The 17,143-nt window shown below is 39.2% G+C and overlaps 1 protein-coding gene across 2 annotated transcripts in view; it reads left to right on the top strand.

The window, feature by feature from the left end:
• The window catches only part of Tnks (tankyrase), a 142,565-nt gene that overhangs the window by 78,049 nt on the left and 47,373 nt on the right, over nt 1-17,143 (top strand). For both annotated transcript variants that reach the window (XM_034519890.2, XM_076914025.1), the window contains exons 6-8: nt 14,325-14,419; nt 16,005-16,071; nt 16,244-16,430. In XM_034519890.2, coding sequence (XP_034375781.1) covers nt 14,325-14,419; nt 16,005-16,071; nt 16,244-16,430 — 349 coding nt within the window. The remainder of the gene's footprint in view (nt 1-14,324; nt 14,420-16,004; nt 16,072-16,243; nt 16,431-17,143) is intronic.

Raw genomic sequence — 17,143 nt, 5'->3', positions numbered from 1 at the left:
CCTCTTCCAGTAATTTCTTCTTGCTCTACCATGAAACTGTGTTCAGTCTGGTGTGTGTGCATGTTTATACTTAGATATTTGTGGCTGGTTTTCCTGGCATCTTTGCACTGGAGAATGAAATGCTCTCTCTCCCTGGTGGTTGAGGCAGATCCATGGAGCTCAGGGAACATAGGTCCTAAGTAAGCGTTCCTCTAACTGTCAGACACTGCAAGTTGTTTGTTACAGGAACTGCATACGCTGTTTTCAGTGTAGAAAATCAACAGTGTGCTTTCTGTGTGACACGATGGAAATACGTGTCTTTGTTAGGACATACATATTCTTAATTTATTTAGTAGATTTATCTGCTAGGTATCAGCACTTTGTCTATTAAAGGAGAGAAACTGTTAATGATTTTTTTAGATCTCTGTAACAGTTCTGCTTTTTTTTAAACTTAATTGTGGCATATTGTAAGAAAATAGATTAAAAGAGAAATACTCTGCAGAAAGATACACTGTCATAACTGTAAAGTAATGTATAAAATGTGCAGCTAGCAGCCTCACTGTCTGCTCTGTATTCATGCTGAATGTAAACTGAAATGTGATGTGTTTTAGACTGTGGTAATTGACTGCAAAGTTTTGCAGTGACTGAAAGACTCCCAGAACATCCTCTATGGTGCTAAGCTAGCAAATTCACTGAGTACTCTTCCTCACTCTGGGGAAACGATTTTAAAGGGCAGCTGCTCATTTTTCCTGGAGTTTTGGGGTTGCCAAAGGGACTTTAACCCCCATGAGTACTTTGAGCTGCATGTTTTATTTGGATCATCTCAGTAGGCAGAGGTACTTCTCTCACTATGTGGTAAAAGGCCGCCTCATCTGTAGTAAGTGCAGCTGTCATTGTGCAAGTATCTGGAGCCCAGCTTCCTCAAGTTCTCTGTAACCACGGTAATACTGGGAAGATGCTAGGCAATCACTGTAGCAGGAGATGAAATCCCATCTTTGCTTCATTCCCAGTCCTCGGCCTTTATGCTGGACAGCCCCATTCTTTCCTAAGGAGTTACTCTCACTTCCTTACAGCTGGAACCAGTGTCCTTACTCAATTCCATGGCTCTTTCTGCATCCACCCGGTGGCTTTGTCATAGATCTCCTTACACTGCTCTATCAGGTTTTTGTATTTTGCACAGGATCGAGCAGCTAGCAGCGAGCTTAGTCTGGTTCACTGACAGACATGATTTTATTCCCCAAGTGAAAAATCATCTCTACTAGTCTCTTACTACTTAGAAAATGAAATCCGTAGTATATGAATGAGAGATTGTATCTTTTCTGTTATTCTAACTTTGTATTCTGAGTTCATTTCTGGATAGTTGTAATGTGAGAAAGTACTGTATTATTATTTTCACATGGAAGACCTCTGTGGTACCATACCTGAGAAACCACACTGAAGGATTTCTGCTGAAATAATACAATGATATTCTGAATATACATGTACACATTATCAGGTTTTTTCCAAATTAAATCAAGTAACAAAAGAAAATTTAAAAGGCATTTATTGGGTTTATTATAATGCATAAGGAATCAGTCACAGTTGTCATCTGCATGCAAAACACAAATAAAATTTCATGCATTAATGCTGGTAATATTTATGACACAGGGTGATTCTTTTTAACATGCACCAATTGTGTAAAGCCACAAGCGGTATTCTTGGTGCTAGTGGAGATTGGTGTTCAGCCCTCTGGGGATGACAGTGTTGTTTGCTTTCTTGATGTAGGTATCAAGAAAACATGTGAGCTAGTCCAAACTGATCAATTACAAGTTTCTCAAATATTTGATACATAATTTTTAGGCCTTTTTCATGTGTTTACTAGAATTAGGGTAGCTGCTTTTACATTATTAAAGAATATACGTATGTTCACATATGCAGTAAGTTAGTAAATTATTTATTTAACATTTTACTTCTTGGCTTTTATATTAAAACAGGTCATACAATCAAATCCTGGTTTTAGAGCCTCTTCAAAAAAAGATTGCTAATGCTGACCTGACTTTTGTCCTCAGTTTACTACAGTTTTATTACTGTGACTTGATGGTCTAGTTAGGTATGTGTAAGTGGTTAATATTTGACTTCCCACAGATGTTTTTCTAGTCTGTAGACTCCTGGAGATCATGATGCATCAATAAGACCCTGCCTGCTCTATCTTGCTGTTTTGCTTTCATTTCATCAAAAGGCAAAAATCACCACAAATTTAGTTTAAAGTTATACAATGGTATAGACCTGTACTCCCTAACTTAGGGAGGCTGAGGCAGGAGGATCAAAAATTTGAGGGCCAGCCTGGTCTATGTAATGAAATCCTATCCTAAAAAGAAAGAAAGAAAATTTTAAGTATCCTGCTAAGCTGCACAAGGAAGATTGCTTTTGGAGATGGAAAGAGCAAAGGGAAGTAGTGACTGAACAGCAGAGCAGCCGGAGACTGCAAAGACAGACGGGTCTCACTGTAACTCAGATCTTCCTGCCTCTGCTTCTGCCTGTCTGATGATGGGAGTAAAGCTGTGTGCTACCATGACTCCACCTCCCCCCACTTTGAGACGATGAGCTTCCTTGCCAGGCTGTGTTGAGCTGCCCTTTCATATACATTCTACCTGTACGAGTTTTGCAGAAGTCAGAAAGCAATTTCATTTCCTTAGAGAAGGAGGACAACTTTTAAAATAATATTTCATTCTAAAATGCTACCTTCATTCAATTATCATACATGGCCTTAAGAATAATTACAATAGGAATACACACACATACACACCATATATATATATATATATATATATATATATATATATTTATTTTAATTCTTCTGTCTCTGTCTGTTTTGATTACATTCAATTACAGTTTCTGATTGTAGTGAAGCCCAGCCAGAACTTTTCCTTTCTGGATGACCTTATTTCCAAGCTTTGAAACTTAATGTTTGGCCATTAGTTACCCTTTATATCATTTACTGTCAACATCAGACATGTTCATAATTAGTTAAATGTCCTGTCTTTTCTTTGATATCTAAATATAAGGTGATAATATTCTCTAGGCTTTTTTTGTTCTTCTAGTATCCCCTAAGTACTTCTTTCTATAATAGATGAGTATATTTGTATATTCACATGCCCCCTCTTTGTTTTCTCTTATTTTCCTTTTGGGGGGGGGTGTTATTGTTTGTTTGTTTTGTCTTTTTTGTTTGTTCTGGTTTTGTTTTTTGTTTTAGTTTTTTGTTTTGTTTTGAGATAGAATCTCACTATGTAGCTCTGGCTTTTCTGAAACTCACTATGTAGATGGGGCTGACCTTGAACTCACAAAGATCTACCTGGCTCTGCCTTCCAAGTGGTTGGGTACTACCAGTCGGGGCCTTTGTTTTTGTATTTACTAGCATTCAATCCTCTCGGGAGTTCTTTTTGGTTTCAGTCTGTGTTGTTTACTTTGAACTTTAAACAAATCCTTTCAAAACAAATTTTTTGCATTATTTCTGTCTTTACATAAGAAAAATGGGTAGGATTAACATAATGTTTCTGAGATAGAATAATGTATCTTTCTGCACCCACTCCTGTTGCTGCTTTGATGTTGCATACAGAAAACAGTTAATATTTGATGTTGTAAAACTACTTTAATATTGGTGACTGGAGAGGTGGCTGAGCAGTTAAGAGCACTGGCTGCTCTTTCAGAGGCCCGGAGTTCAATTCCCAACAACCACATGGTGGCTCACGACCTTCTATAACTGTAGCCCCATGGGATCTGATGCCCTCTTCTGGTCTGCAAATGTACATGCAGACAAAACACCCATAAATCAGTCTTTTAAAAAATAGTTTAATATAATTCCTGGGATTTCACTTTTCTTGCTCCTTCTATGTATTCACTCGACAGAAACTCAATACCGGCCATGTGCATTGCAGGTCTGAATAGCAAAGGATAGAAGTAAATGCAGTGGTAGAGTGAGATACTACCATGATGCTGAAACTGACACACTAAAAGTTTAGGGCTCCATTTGGTGTGGTAGCTATGAAGCACAGAGTGAGGGAGAGATTTTTCTGGACTTTTTATGACATTAGTATTTAGATGTTTTTAAGAATCAGTAATTTCCAAACATGTAAAGTTTGGAGTCCAGAGTAAAATTAAACAATTGAATTATCTTTCATGTCAGATGCAACTGGAAATATTTGCTTCTACAACAGATAATGACTGAGACTCTGAAAATAGAAAGGAAAAGCCATTGAGAAGAACTGTGGGTTGGAGAGGTGGCTCAGTGATTAAGAGCTCATCCCTTCTTACAGAGGATTAGAGTGTTTCCCAGCACCCACACTGAGTTGCTCACTGCCCATACCTACAGCTCAAAAGGATCTTATCCCTTCCCCCCAACACACACACACACACACACACACACACACACACACACACACACACACACATAGGACTTGGGTTGGTCCCAGCACTCACCCACATGGTGGCTCACAAGTACCTGTAACTTCAGTCCTCGGGAATCTAATGCCCTCTTCTGGTCTCTAGAAATGCCACATAGATGTTACATACATATGCTCATACTGGCTAACATACACACAAATAAAAATGAAATAAACCTTTACAAAACTATTTTATATGTAGATCAATGAGAAACAATGTCGAAGTTTTAAATTTTATTTTTGTTCTATGTGCATTGATGTTTTGCCTGCAAGGATGGCTATGTGAGGGTGTCAGATCCCCTGGAACTAGAGCCCCAGACAGTTGTGAGCTACAGTGTGTGTGCTGGGAATTGAATCCAGGTCTTCTGGAAGAGTAGCCGGTGCTCTTATCCACTTAGCCCCCAGTGAAGAATTTAGTATTATGCCTTGAAAACCCCATGAAGAAAACATAGGGTACATTTGAAAGAGGGACTAGACTATAAGACTGGAGAGGTTGATTTATGTCCTTGGATCTTCATTTCCACAGTGTGACTGGAATTTCCCATTTTTTCATTCATAAATGTTGTTTCCCATGCACAGAACATTAGAGAGGATTAAGTGAAATAATATGGACCATGTACATGGGACAGTTTGAGTACACACTGTAACCACAGCACGTTACATCTCCATTCCTTCAATACATTTTGCTGGTCAGCTGGAGCTAAGAAATTAGCAGTAATTAAGAAAAAAACAGCATCACTGAGGTTAAGTCTTTCTGGGAAGTATTTTAGAGTGTAAGTGTTTTCTCACCAACTTGCTTTTTGGTCATGGTAACTAAGACAAGGTTTTTGAAAACAGTGTCATGTCAGCCCTCTTCCACTGTCTGAAGGTGTGAGCATTGTCTAGGGACATGAATGTGGTTTCTCCGGCCCTTACTGCCCTCTGTTGTCATCCACACTCTTGCTACATCTTAGTAGATAAAGGTCATACCATTTTCCAAATCTCCAGTTCTATGGCTTATGGTAGAGATGTTATTTGGGATCATGGAAGGTCAGAACTCATTAAGTCTGCATCAGGGAACTCTTCAAGTCGTGAAGGTTAATTGTGAATCTAATCAAAGCACTTCTGTAGGGCAGCTCTTGCTGAGCTGTGTACCCTCACCATAATGCAGAAATCCCCTAGAGCAATTTGTCTTGTGTATTTCAGTTGGGGTACAGTATATGAAATCTTTATGTTTGTGTATACTCATTTTAGTAACAATAAGAGCTTGAAAATGCTTTTTTTGATTTTCTTTAGAGAATTTTACTGAAACTATCTTTTTTGTCAAGTGCAATGAATGTTTCTATGGTGTTATTAGTAACTGTGTCAACTATGCAAGTTTTCTCACTAAGAAAATAGTTTCTAGTGGAAGGGACAGTGTTTTGGAGGAAGCTAGTAAAGCTTTGTGTCCTGTACTCAGCCTCCTGCCGTGTCCACATCCGTCCACATCCGTAGAGTGATGAGAGCCAAGTGCATGCTAAGTTACTTGCCTGTGTGATTCATGATCACAGTTTTATTTAGAAGTTGTGCTCAAGAGTGCCGATTCAACAGCTGCCCTCCAAATCGTTAGAATCGAAGTTGAGGGGTTTTTCTCTCTTGCCTTTACAAATTATTCAACATTCCATGATGAAGACAGTCTAAAACACCCTGCAAGGAATATAACTAGGTACAAGTCTGGCCTGAACAGAATGGGCAGTTAGTAACACACGTTCAACATTCTGCAGAAATTTCTTCCAGGATGAACCTGTGTCTACGAAGCATAGAAGTGTGTTGAGAAGCAATAAGAAGACAGTGAAGAACTAAGATGAACTGAAGGATTCTGAGTTTATCTGAGGCTGTATGTGCGTGTTTGTGCATGCACTGCTGTGTGCACACATGGACACTAGAGGATGATAGTTACTCTTTGCTGTCTCTCTTTCTGGCACAGGGTCTCGGTGAACCTGGAGCTTTGTTGCCCTACTAGACGAGCTGGCTACTTGTTTTCACTTTCCTCCCCCTCCAAGCTCCAGGAGGAACTAGCTTTTACTTTAGTATTTTAAAATGTTGTTGCTGTTGTTGTTGTGTATATGGATGCCTACATGCATATCTGTGTACCCACAGAGACAAGAAGAGGAAATGTAATCCCCTGGAACCAGAATTACAGATAGTCGTGAGCTTCCAAATGGGTGCTAGGAATTGAACTTGGTTAACTGAGCCAGTGCTCTCTAAACTGCTGAGCCATCTCTCCAGCCCCAGCCTTTACTTTAGCAACAGGGACTTACTGTAAAGCCCTGGCTAACCTAGACTTGGCTATGTAGACCAGGCTGCCCCCAACTCACAGAAATCCTCCTTTCTCCATTTACCTAGTGCTGGAATTAAAGGTGTTTGCCTCCACATCTGGCTGAACTAGCATTCTTAAAGCCGTTGCCTGGCTAGTTACAATATAAACTACTGATTTCTCAGTCCAGCAATATACCACTTCCGGGGTGTCTTGGTCATCTTTGATATAGCATAGAGGACCAAACATTGCTTTCTCAACTGTTTGAGAGGCTGTCAAGTACAAGGTCAAGGTGCCAGCCACTGTGATTGCTGATGAGATCATGTTTCCAAGTGCCTTCTTACCAGGTGCTTGTGTGCTAGACTGAAGGCAAGGGCTTGTCTCTTTAGGGCACACATTCCTTCACAGGAGCCGTGAAGCCTTATTACTTCCTGCCACTTGAGGAATGGGCTTCAACATAAGAGTTTAAGGGGGTTGCAGGTAGTCAGCACAACATCTGGGCCTATTTTAGTCAAAGAATTAACATTTTGAAAAAGTTTTCTACTGGTTTTTGCATGAATATTCATAATTGCAATGATTTACTTAAATTGAAATTATAACACCAGTTTCTGAAAGTATAGAAAATGTCTGTAATGCACTTTTTAAGGGGATATTTTCAGTAACTAGTTAAACTAGAAAACTAGAAACTAGTGTTTCTGTTTTAAGAATGACATTGGTAGCAAGACTGAAAACTATATAAACAGTTAAAATGCTTGGTTCAATATGCAGACTAGAAAGTTTAGAAGCACATTAATTCTAAATCTATCATTTTCCTTTTGTAACTCTGACTTAATTTTTATATTGCAATAAAATACACTACTCTTGCATACCATAAAACCACGAGAAGGGAAAAAAGCCTGCCTTAGGGAGTCAGTACCTGTTGGCAGTGGGCAGGAAGGCTGTGAATGAGGATAGCTGGAGGCCTCTTCCTCTGACACCCTTAAACTGCTGCATTCATCATGTCAGATCCCAGAATAGCAAGGATGTCATGACTGAAGGAACCTTGAGGTGACAGCTTGTCTCCACTGTGCCAGAGGTCTAGGTCTTCACAGCTCAAAGAAGTGCCAGTGTCCTGGCATCTGCTTACCACAACTACCTGCATAGATAGTGTAAATGTAAAAATTCCACTCTGTCCTCACAGATCACCAGTAATGTACCCTAGTACACAGCTAGGGTAAGAGAAGTTCCTGTGTCCTCACAGATCACCAGCAATTGTAATTTAAACTTGTCTTTTTAATAACAAGTTGTCTATTGTAAATTATTTTAAACTTTTTGTAAGATTTATTTTGAGTCTTATGAATGTGCATATTTTGCTATGTGTGTGAAGGCACCCTTGGAGACCAGAAGAGGGCATTGGATCCCCAGGAGCTGGAGTTAGAAGAGGCTGAGTCATCTGATGTGGTGCTAGGAACCGAGCTGGGGTTCTGGAAGAACCCCAAGCACTCTTGACTGCTGAGCATGCGCACACACTATTACTTAGACCGTTGATGCTTAGGTCTGAACACCTGAGATTGCCAAAAGTACTCACAAGAAACTGAGGCTGTGGCTCATTGGGGCAGCATTTGTCTAGCATGTCTAACACCGTGGGTTTGGTACCTAGCACCACGTGGGAAGGACAGAAGGCCAACCTAACACGACAGCTATCCCTTGAAAGCATGAAGAATAAAAAGGGAGTTATGTGAGTGTGGGGGATGTGGAGATTTTTCTCCTTAATACACAAAGTCTCAGTGTACTCCCAGAGTGGCAAGCCTGGTTTGCCCGCTGTTTCTTACTAAGCACTGAAAAGCTAGAGCTGTACCTTGAGAAGACTTGAGCGTTTCTCTTCTCTCCTCCATTATAGAGGGTGCTAGAAAAACGTCTCTATTCCTATATTTGACCTCTGTGGCTGATTCTGGGCTCTAAGGTTAAAAAGAGAAACTCAGACTGATTGCTGGTTAGTCTCCTTGGGATTTCTGTCAGGATGATGCTGAATTAAAGTAGCATTAAGTTGCCATTTAGAGCTCCGTTGTCCCACAAGTTACCTTGCAAATTCTCGTTTTTCTGTACTCTTTTCTTTTATCTTCATCTTCATAATATATACATGTAAAATAGTTCTTATATCTTCACTTTTAAAATACTTTTAAAATTACCTTTCCAGCATTACTGGCGTTTGAGTTAGGGCCTTCTCCATGCTAGGCAGGTGCTTCACTTCAGAGCTATCTCCCCAGCCCTCTCTCTATTCTGAGGGGGGTCTTGCTAAGATACTTAGTCTGGCCTGGAACTTGCAGGCCTCATGCTTCCAGAACACACTTGGAATCTAATGTAGTTGAAATGTAGAATACACGTTTTATAAAGTATCGTATAGTCCTATAACGTTGAATTCAGATATTTGCATTAATTCTTAAAGATGAGTCTATGTCACTTTGGAAGAATGTGCTCTCTGAGGCTGTAAACTACCAGTCACCCTGTCATGTAGCCCATCAGAATTCATAGACACCTACTAGGAAGAGGCCTTAAGTGACAGCTAATCTATCGTTTCAGTGCAGTTGGGACCTACTCAAGGAATAAAAACCAACAGGTTGTGCTTAAATGAACTCTTTGAAAAGAGCTCTTCCTGGCTGAAAACTCAGTTTGATCTGGATTTAGCATCTCTTTGGGGTATCTAAGAAGAGATACTGACCAACCAGGGAGTAGCCACCTCTTGTTCTGTAAATAGTTGACACAATTGGAGGAGCTTGCTTCAAGAAGAAAGCAAGTGTCCGTCTTTCCAGGGATTCTGGAGAAATCCTTCTATGGGAAAGAAGTGGAATAAAACCCGTTTTCTTTGTGTAGTTCCATTACTACTCCTTGTCCTGTACCTCTAGGCAGCTTCTATTACTAAGAAGCCCATCAATTCTGGGGTGCTCATTGTAATGTAATGGTATGGCCTCACTGGTGCTGTAGTTCATTGCAGTGACCTGAGAGTCTGAGCGCTGACATGCTAGAACCAACAAGCTCCTTGCTACAGATACCATCGTGCTTGCCGCTCTGTCCGTTTCTGAAGATCTTTCTGAATCTGAGCTGCTAGTCAGTGGAAGAAAAGGAAGAGACTAAGAGTGCTGTCACCCTTTCCTGTTTCCTGTTCCTGTCCTCTTCATTTGTCCTGTGGTGGTAATCATAGTTTCAAAGCCAGACACTTACTGTGTTATTAGCCTGTTAGTACACACACACTTTGTGATAGTCCTTGTGGTTGTCTGTAAGCAGTACAAAACTTATAAGATGCCGATCTTCATAGTCACGCTACCTAAAAGACAGCCCGGCAAAGAGATGTACTTATTTCCAGGGATGCTTGCCCATATTGATTTCCTGCCTTTTAATTTGTTTGGATTCTCCTCTAAATATCAGTGTCTCAAAGAGTTCTTAGAGCTTTCCATCATGGCAGATTAATCATGTCTTTGTTGATAGAAATTTAATAAAGTTCTGATTCTGTTTGTTGTGTTTGCCTAGGAATTTTGATTTAATGGCTGATGTAGTCTTTTATTTGTATCAGACAAAAACACTGATCTGTTTTAACCAAATAATAGATCCAAATGAGATCTGCTTTAATAAAATAGAGCAAGAATTGAAATACTTAAATACTCATTTATAGGCCGTGACTAAATAATTACGGAACAGCTACACAATAGGCATACCATCCAGCCAATTCAAAGAGTAAGACAGACTTCTCTGTAATAACAGAGGGAGGAAGAAAAACATCAAGTCACAGAAGAATATAGGACAGACAAAACAGACTTGAGGAAAAGCAGGCACACTCTCATAGACACAGAAAGTCTCCAAGGGTCTTTGAGCTGCTGTTATTGTGATTGCCTCTGGGAAAGGGGCTCGGCTGCAGAATAGAACAACCATTTATGTTTTGTTTTCTGCACTGCTTAAATTTTTGGACAGAATATATTAATATATGCGTTTAAAGGGGATTCTATTCTGGAGAAGATGATTAGTATAAAGAAACTGATAATTTGAGACCAGCTAAAATTGAGGAGATACATATGTGAATTTTGTGAAGGCAGACCATGAAAGCTGGATTTTATGTATAGGTCAAAAGTTGGATTTTCAGGCTTTGTATTTGTTTACATGTATATATAGATTTTCTAAGACAGAGTTTAAAAGTAAGATAACATCTACATTCACTCACAGATTGTTAGAAGTGTTCTTGCAAACTGATAGCAAATGCTAAGCCTTAAGAAAAAGCTGCTGGACTTAAGAAAAAGCTGCTGGACTTCTGTAAACTGTGTAGGAATAGGTGAGAGGTGTTGTTAAAAAGTTTGTTTGAAGGAGGAAAGTTAAGTTCCAATTTATAAGCAACACTGATATAGCCACAAGCTAAGGAGACAGACAAAAGTCCTTTCTTCCATAGGGCAGTGTTTTAACAACAGCAGAAATTAGGGTGCATGACAACTTTTTCACCTGAGAAATTTACAAGATACAGTAACAGATTATATTAATCTTGATTCTTGCAAACCAATTTTACATAGACAACCATAAAATATGAATATTGTCATCAACATTAGATTATGAGGTCCATTTTGTTAGATTTGATAACTCGGAAGTCTGAAAGGAAAATGATGTAAGGTTTAGAGGCATCTGTGGAATGTGTGAAAGGGTACCGTCAGTATCTTGAATTTGCTGGAGAATGCTTTTGGGGGTAAAGGGGTCAAAAGACATGACAGAAGCTCATGGGCAGTGTCTCAATAATTAGATGATTATTAAAAAGAGGGAAGCAAATGCATGTGTTTTATATTTCTTTAAACTTGTTTTTAGTGAAGCAAAGATTTCATATTTGTATGTTGAAAAATTATGAAACTTTATTTTACAAAATCATTTTGTAGTTGAAACTATAGAGAAAGAATCTGGAGTAAGAATTCAAACAGTATCTTATAATGTGGAATTCATGGAGCTAAGAAAGACTGTGCTTGAGTCTTTAGGAGAAATAACACATTAGATAACAAAATGGGCAGCCTTCATTATCTTGAACTAACTCTAATAAGTAGTGTCCTTAATATACTAAGGTAATAGGTCTTTCGTACATTTAAGGGCACACACGAGCTCACACATACATTTTGTGGCTTTGAGTTCTCAACCCTCTTACCCTACAGCCATTTTAATACAGTTTTCATGCTGTGACCCCAACCATAAAATTATTTTTGTTACTACCTCATAACTAATTTTTACTATTGCTGTGAAGCGTAATGTAAATATCTGTTATACAAGATATGCAACCCCCAAGAAAGAGTCATTTGATACCCTCCACCCATCTACCTCCAGTTGAAAACCACTGCTCTCTAGACACTTAAGAAATTCGACCAGTGTTAAATCTGCCTGGTATACTGATAAAAATGAGTTTCCTGGAGCTGGGAAAGTCCTGGACAGAGCAAAACAAATTGGTCACCAATGCTTGGAAAATTCCAGATGATTTGATATAGGCCACACTAAATCTTCATCTTAAAGAATATAAAAGCAGTATATGTGTATTGTAAACAGCTCTCTGATGACTTACGTTATAGCTTTGCAGTTGTGGTTTTCCCTGGGAAATACATCAAATATCACACATACCCATGTTGAAATGTCAGTTGAAATCTTTTACACAAAATTATAGGCGGAATCACCGTCTTAGTTTCATTTCCCATTGCTGTGATAAGACAGATACAACAGAGGTTGAGGAAGGGCTTAATTTAGCTCTCAGTTCCAGGGTACAGTCCATCATTCTGAAGTCAGGCTGGCAACAGCTTGGAGTAGCTGGTCACCCCCACAGGTTAGACAGAGTGGATGCATGCATGCCAGTGCTCACTCACTCTTTGCATCCATCAGTCCAGGTCGCAGCTGATGAAAATGATGCTGTCTGTTTGCAGCAAGTGTCATAAAATGATGCCATGACATGTGTGAGCCCTTTATATTGCTTCTCTAGCCCCAGTCACCACCATAGCTCTGCTTCCCACTGTCATTGTGCTTTCCAAACTGGACACCATTGCATCTTTCACTGTCTGCCGGAGTCACGTTACCAAGTCTGAGAAGCTTTTCACACTCCGCACCTCCATCTTTTTTCACAGGCAGTCTATTTCAGGCACCCTCTCATTTCTAACTTGATCAATCATTGAACATCCTTATTTATCTAAGATATATGTTTCAACAGTTCATAAATTCAACATATTACCACGTTGAGACATTATAAATAATTTTACTAAAAGAATTCTTAAAAATCTGAAAACTTGGAAGATGGTCTTTCTTATATTTGATTGCTTACATTATTATATTGTCATTCATTTTGTGATTTGTTCATTTTTGAAAATGGGAAGTACTGAATCAACTATGAACAAATAAAGTTGGGCATTATAAAAAAGGAAAATCTTTTTTGCTCATAGTCAGTTAAATTACCACCTTTTCCACAAAATATTAAATGTCGGGTTTGCCAGGTAACAGCTTGGTGGCTTACTGACCAGTGTATGGCAGTGCTGTGTCTCAGGGGAGCTTCCCCATTCAGAAGCTGTGTACAGTATGGCATCTCCTGGAGCAATGTAGCTTTGCCTTACTGCTAGAAGTCATAGGGAATGGATAAAGTGTATTGTCTTTTTGGTTTCCACTAAAGCATCTTCAAATGGTTTTTCAGGGATGCTTGTCAGTCTTTTTCGTTAAAGTTTGAAAGTTAGATTATTATGTTTCCTGAACAGATGGTATCTGTATATGAATATGGATGGCTCTTACATGATTTTTAAGTTAGCATGCTAAGAATGGGTCATGCTGGAAAGGAAGAGAAAAGCAACACAAGGCTTGATTATTGAAGGCCTTGAAGACCAATAACGGATACAGATGAGGTCTGTTAGCCTATTCTCTGCTGCTATAAACTGATGCTGAGGAATGGATAAAGAAAAATGTGCTTGGTTTATAATTCTGTGGCTAGAAGATTCAAATGCCTTGAGGCCAGCATCTGGCAAGGGCCCCTTGCTGCATTACAGCAGAGAGAAGGCCAGGAGAGAGGAAAGATCACCTGGGAAGAGAAGCAAGGCAGTGAGCGAAAGTGGACTTACTTTGTAAAGCTCCCTTTTGTGATACCAACCCAGTGGTTCCAGAGCCCTAACTCTCCTGTTAGAGAGGAGCAGGCCCTAATCCATGCCTGGACACTGTTACATAGGTGACATGAGTTTTTGTTTGATGTAGACCAGAATCAAGCCATTGCAGTGACATTGGAGATAGAGTTCTCTCTCTTCAGGAAACAGAATTGTCCCTTGTTTCTTGTGTAGTTATAAGCTGAGTGGAGACCGAAAGTTTTCTTTCTTCCCTTTCCCTTTCCTTCCCTCTTTCTTTTTTTCCTTCCTTCTTTCTTTCCCTCTTTCTTTCTTTCCCTCTTTCTTTCTCTCCCCTCCTTCTGTACCTCCCTCCCTCCTTCCCTCCCTTCTTCTTTTCCTTCCTTCCTTCCTTTCCTTCCTTTCCTTCCTCCTTTCCTTTCCTTTCCTTTACTTTCCGTTCCTTTCCTTTCCTTTCCTTTCCTTTCCTTTCCTTTCCTTTCCTTTCCTTTCCTTTCCTTTCTTTCTTTCTTTCTTTCTTTCTTTCTTTCTTTCTTTCTTAAACCTGAAGAGGTGATGAGCTTTCCTGTGTCTTTTCAGTCCACTCCATTACACCTGGCAGCAGGCTACAACAGAGTTCGGATAGTTCAGCTGCTTCTACAGCATGGTGCTGATGTCCACGCGAAAGACAAAGGGTACGTGCCGCCATTTGTTGCCTTTTAAAGATCCTGTGGGTAGATAAAGGGTATTTTCATCATTTGATAGCCACAGAAAGTCATAGTCCCCATTCATTAAGAATGTTCACATGGGGCTGGAGAGACGGCTCAGTGGTTAAGAGCACGGGCTTCATTCGGTGACAGAAGACTGGGGTTTGATTCCTAGCAGTGCCTGTGGCAGCTCACACCTGTCTCCAGCTCTCATTTCACAGGATTCAGTGCCCTCTTCTGGCCTCTGTGGGCACCACGTACATACACGTACAATACAGACAGACATGTAAGCATAACACCCATACACATAAACTAGTAATAGTAAATTAAAAAATAAGGTTCTCAGGTTTGACCTCAGATCTTATTTTATGTACCTACTATAGACCTCTCACAATCACTGTTGCACCAATTTAAGTTTATTGCAATTCTGTTTGAAATTATTTTCCCCAGTTATGATCATTTTCATCTCTTAAATTGCATTTTAGAAAGATTTAAAAATACTGAAAAATGTGATAATATGGTATAGTGGCTATTAAGAGAATCTCCTCATATTAATAAACTGTAGTAATGAGTAAACAGTTTTTTAATTTAGTTATTTTTTTAAATCCACTTAAGCTAATTCAATCTAGATGATCTTTATAAACATTAATATAAGAAGGAATGGATAGGAAACAAAAGAGTGAGTCATTATGAATTAATAAATATTGAAGCTTACCAATTTTTTTCTAGTTTGCAGTGATCTGTGGACATTTGTTCTTGGTCCTATATGAAAAGCTAGCATTGCTTATTATCTGACTTAAGATCTCAAGGATCATTGACCCTGCCCAGCTGAGGTAGATTATGTTGGACTTCTGTGACTGACAGTGTAAAGAAGCAACACCCCAGAGGGAGGTTTGTCATTCAGCTCATATTCATGTCAGGAAGCACAAAAATGAACTCTGTACTTGAGACAATTATAAGAAAGAAAATCCATCCATTTCAGATCTGCCCTTTTCCACGCTACCCGTCTTGCCTGTCAATTATTGTGCTTCTTGTGAATGGTGTGCTCTGATCACATAGGGTACAGGTTACAGGTGCCCAGTGTTCTTGTACACCTGCTTCCTCATGCATGTCCAAAACCAGATGGGTATACGTGGCCAGTCATCAAGGAGATGTACACAGCAGAAAAGGGCAGCTTTGAACCTCACTTAGGAAGGGTACTCTGATCAGGAAGTTATAATAATTTTGGGTATTTAATTCTTAAATTGAAAGTATTGTGAAAGTGGATTAAAATAGTATTCTTTTGGTTCCCTGCCAGTTAGCATGCCTGTTACATATCGATAACTTGTTTATTAGCATGTTGGTCTTTTCTTTAATTCTTCTTCTGATAGCATTTGTATTATTTTAGTGGTTCCTATGTAAAGGCCACAAGATAAATGCTAAAGTTGTGTATATAAGCTGTGCTTTGAGTTCTTTCCATACATTCTTAAAATGCTTTTAAAAAATAGAACTTAATGGAATTTTTCTTTCTAAGCAATTCAAGGCCAGATGGCTGCATTTGAAATTTCAGTGTTTTAATTCTCTTTTTCTTCAGTGGACTTGTACCTCTTCATAATGCATGCTCGTACGGACACTATGAGGTCACAGAACTGCTGTTAAAGGTAAGAGAAATCCAAAATATTGAACAGTAGCATTCAACTTAAACTGTTTTTTAAAAGCTGAATTTAAAACCATTCCAAAAATTACAGCTGAAATTTTCAGTGAACTACATTTTCTGAGTTTGCTTTTCCTCATGGAAGCAATTACCAATGTCAGACTTTTTCCCTAATCCAGCATGGGGCTTGTGTTAACGCTATGGATCTGTGGCAGTTCACACCACTGCATGAAGCTGCTTCCAAGAACCGTGTAGAAGTCTGTTCTCTGTTACTTAGTCATGGTGCCGATCCAACCTTGGTCAATTGCCATGGCAAAAGTGCTGTCGATATGGCTCCAACTCCTGAGCTCCGGGAAAGACTGACATGTAAGTATTTGTATCCTGAACCCAGTGTGGCTAGCCATCAGGGAGAGCGTATCAGTTCTGCTCCATCACTCAGGCTGTTTTCTAACTAGATCATGTGCTCCCCTTCTTACATGTATGCTAATTTATCATATTCATTGCCAATCATATGCTTGTTTCATGTGTTCTACAAGAGCCTTTAACACACATATATGCTATACATACATACAACATATGTACAAATGCCACATACACTATACATACTACTTACCCACCCACATACATACATACGTGCAATCACACACACACTTTTTTTTTAAAGTCCAATTTTAATTCATTTGTCAAAACTACTGGTTTTTTGTTTTGTTTTCTGGTTTGGTTTGGTTTGGTTTCTTTTCCTACATTGTGTTTTGATTTTGTGGCAGCTAAGGACAAGGTCCATCAACAACCATTTACTGAGTATTTTCCTGTGTGACAAACAATAGAAATACAACAGCATACAAATCAAAACTAAAGTCTCTGGGCTCCTAGAACTTCTGTTCTTGAGCCACTGGAAATAAAAGGTGATGCTGAGCATAAACTGTTTGTTCTCCATGCGGGCTGTGTAGATGTACCTTACCTGTGGTCTGCTTCAGCCTTATGTGACACTCTACGAATAAAAAACATGCGAGACGATCTTTATAAGTAACTCCTTAAGGAAAAGAATGCTCACAGTGATGCTCAGAGCATTTATATTG

This window comes from Arvicanthis niloticus, chromosome 16 (assembly GCF_011762505.2).
Source record: "Arvicanthis niloticus isolate mArvNil1 chromosome 16, mArvNil1.pat.X, whole genome shotgun sequence".
Lineage (NCBI taxonomy): Eukaryota > Metazoa > Chordata > Mammalia > Rodentia > Muridae > Arvicanthis > Arvicanthis niloticus.
The sequence above is the reverse complement of the archived record's forward strand: the minus strand, read 5'-3'. Positions and strand labels throughout refer to the sequence as shown.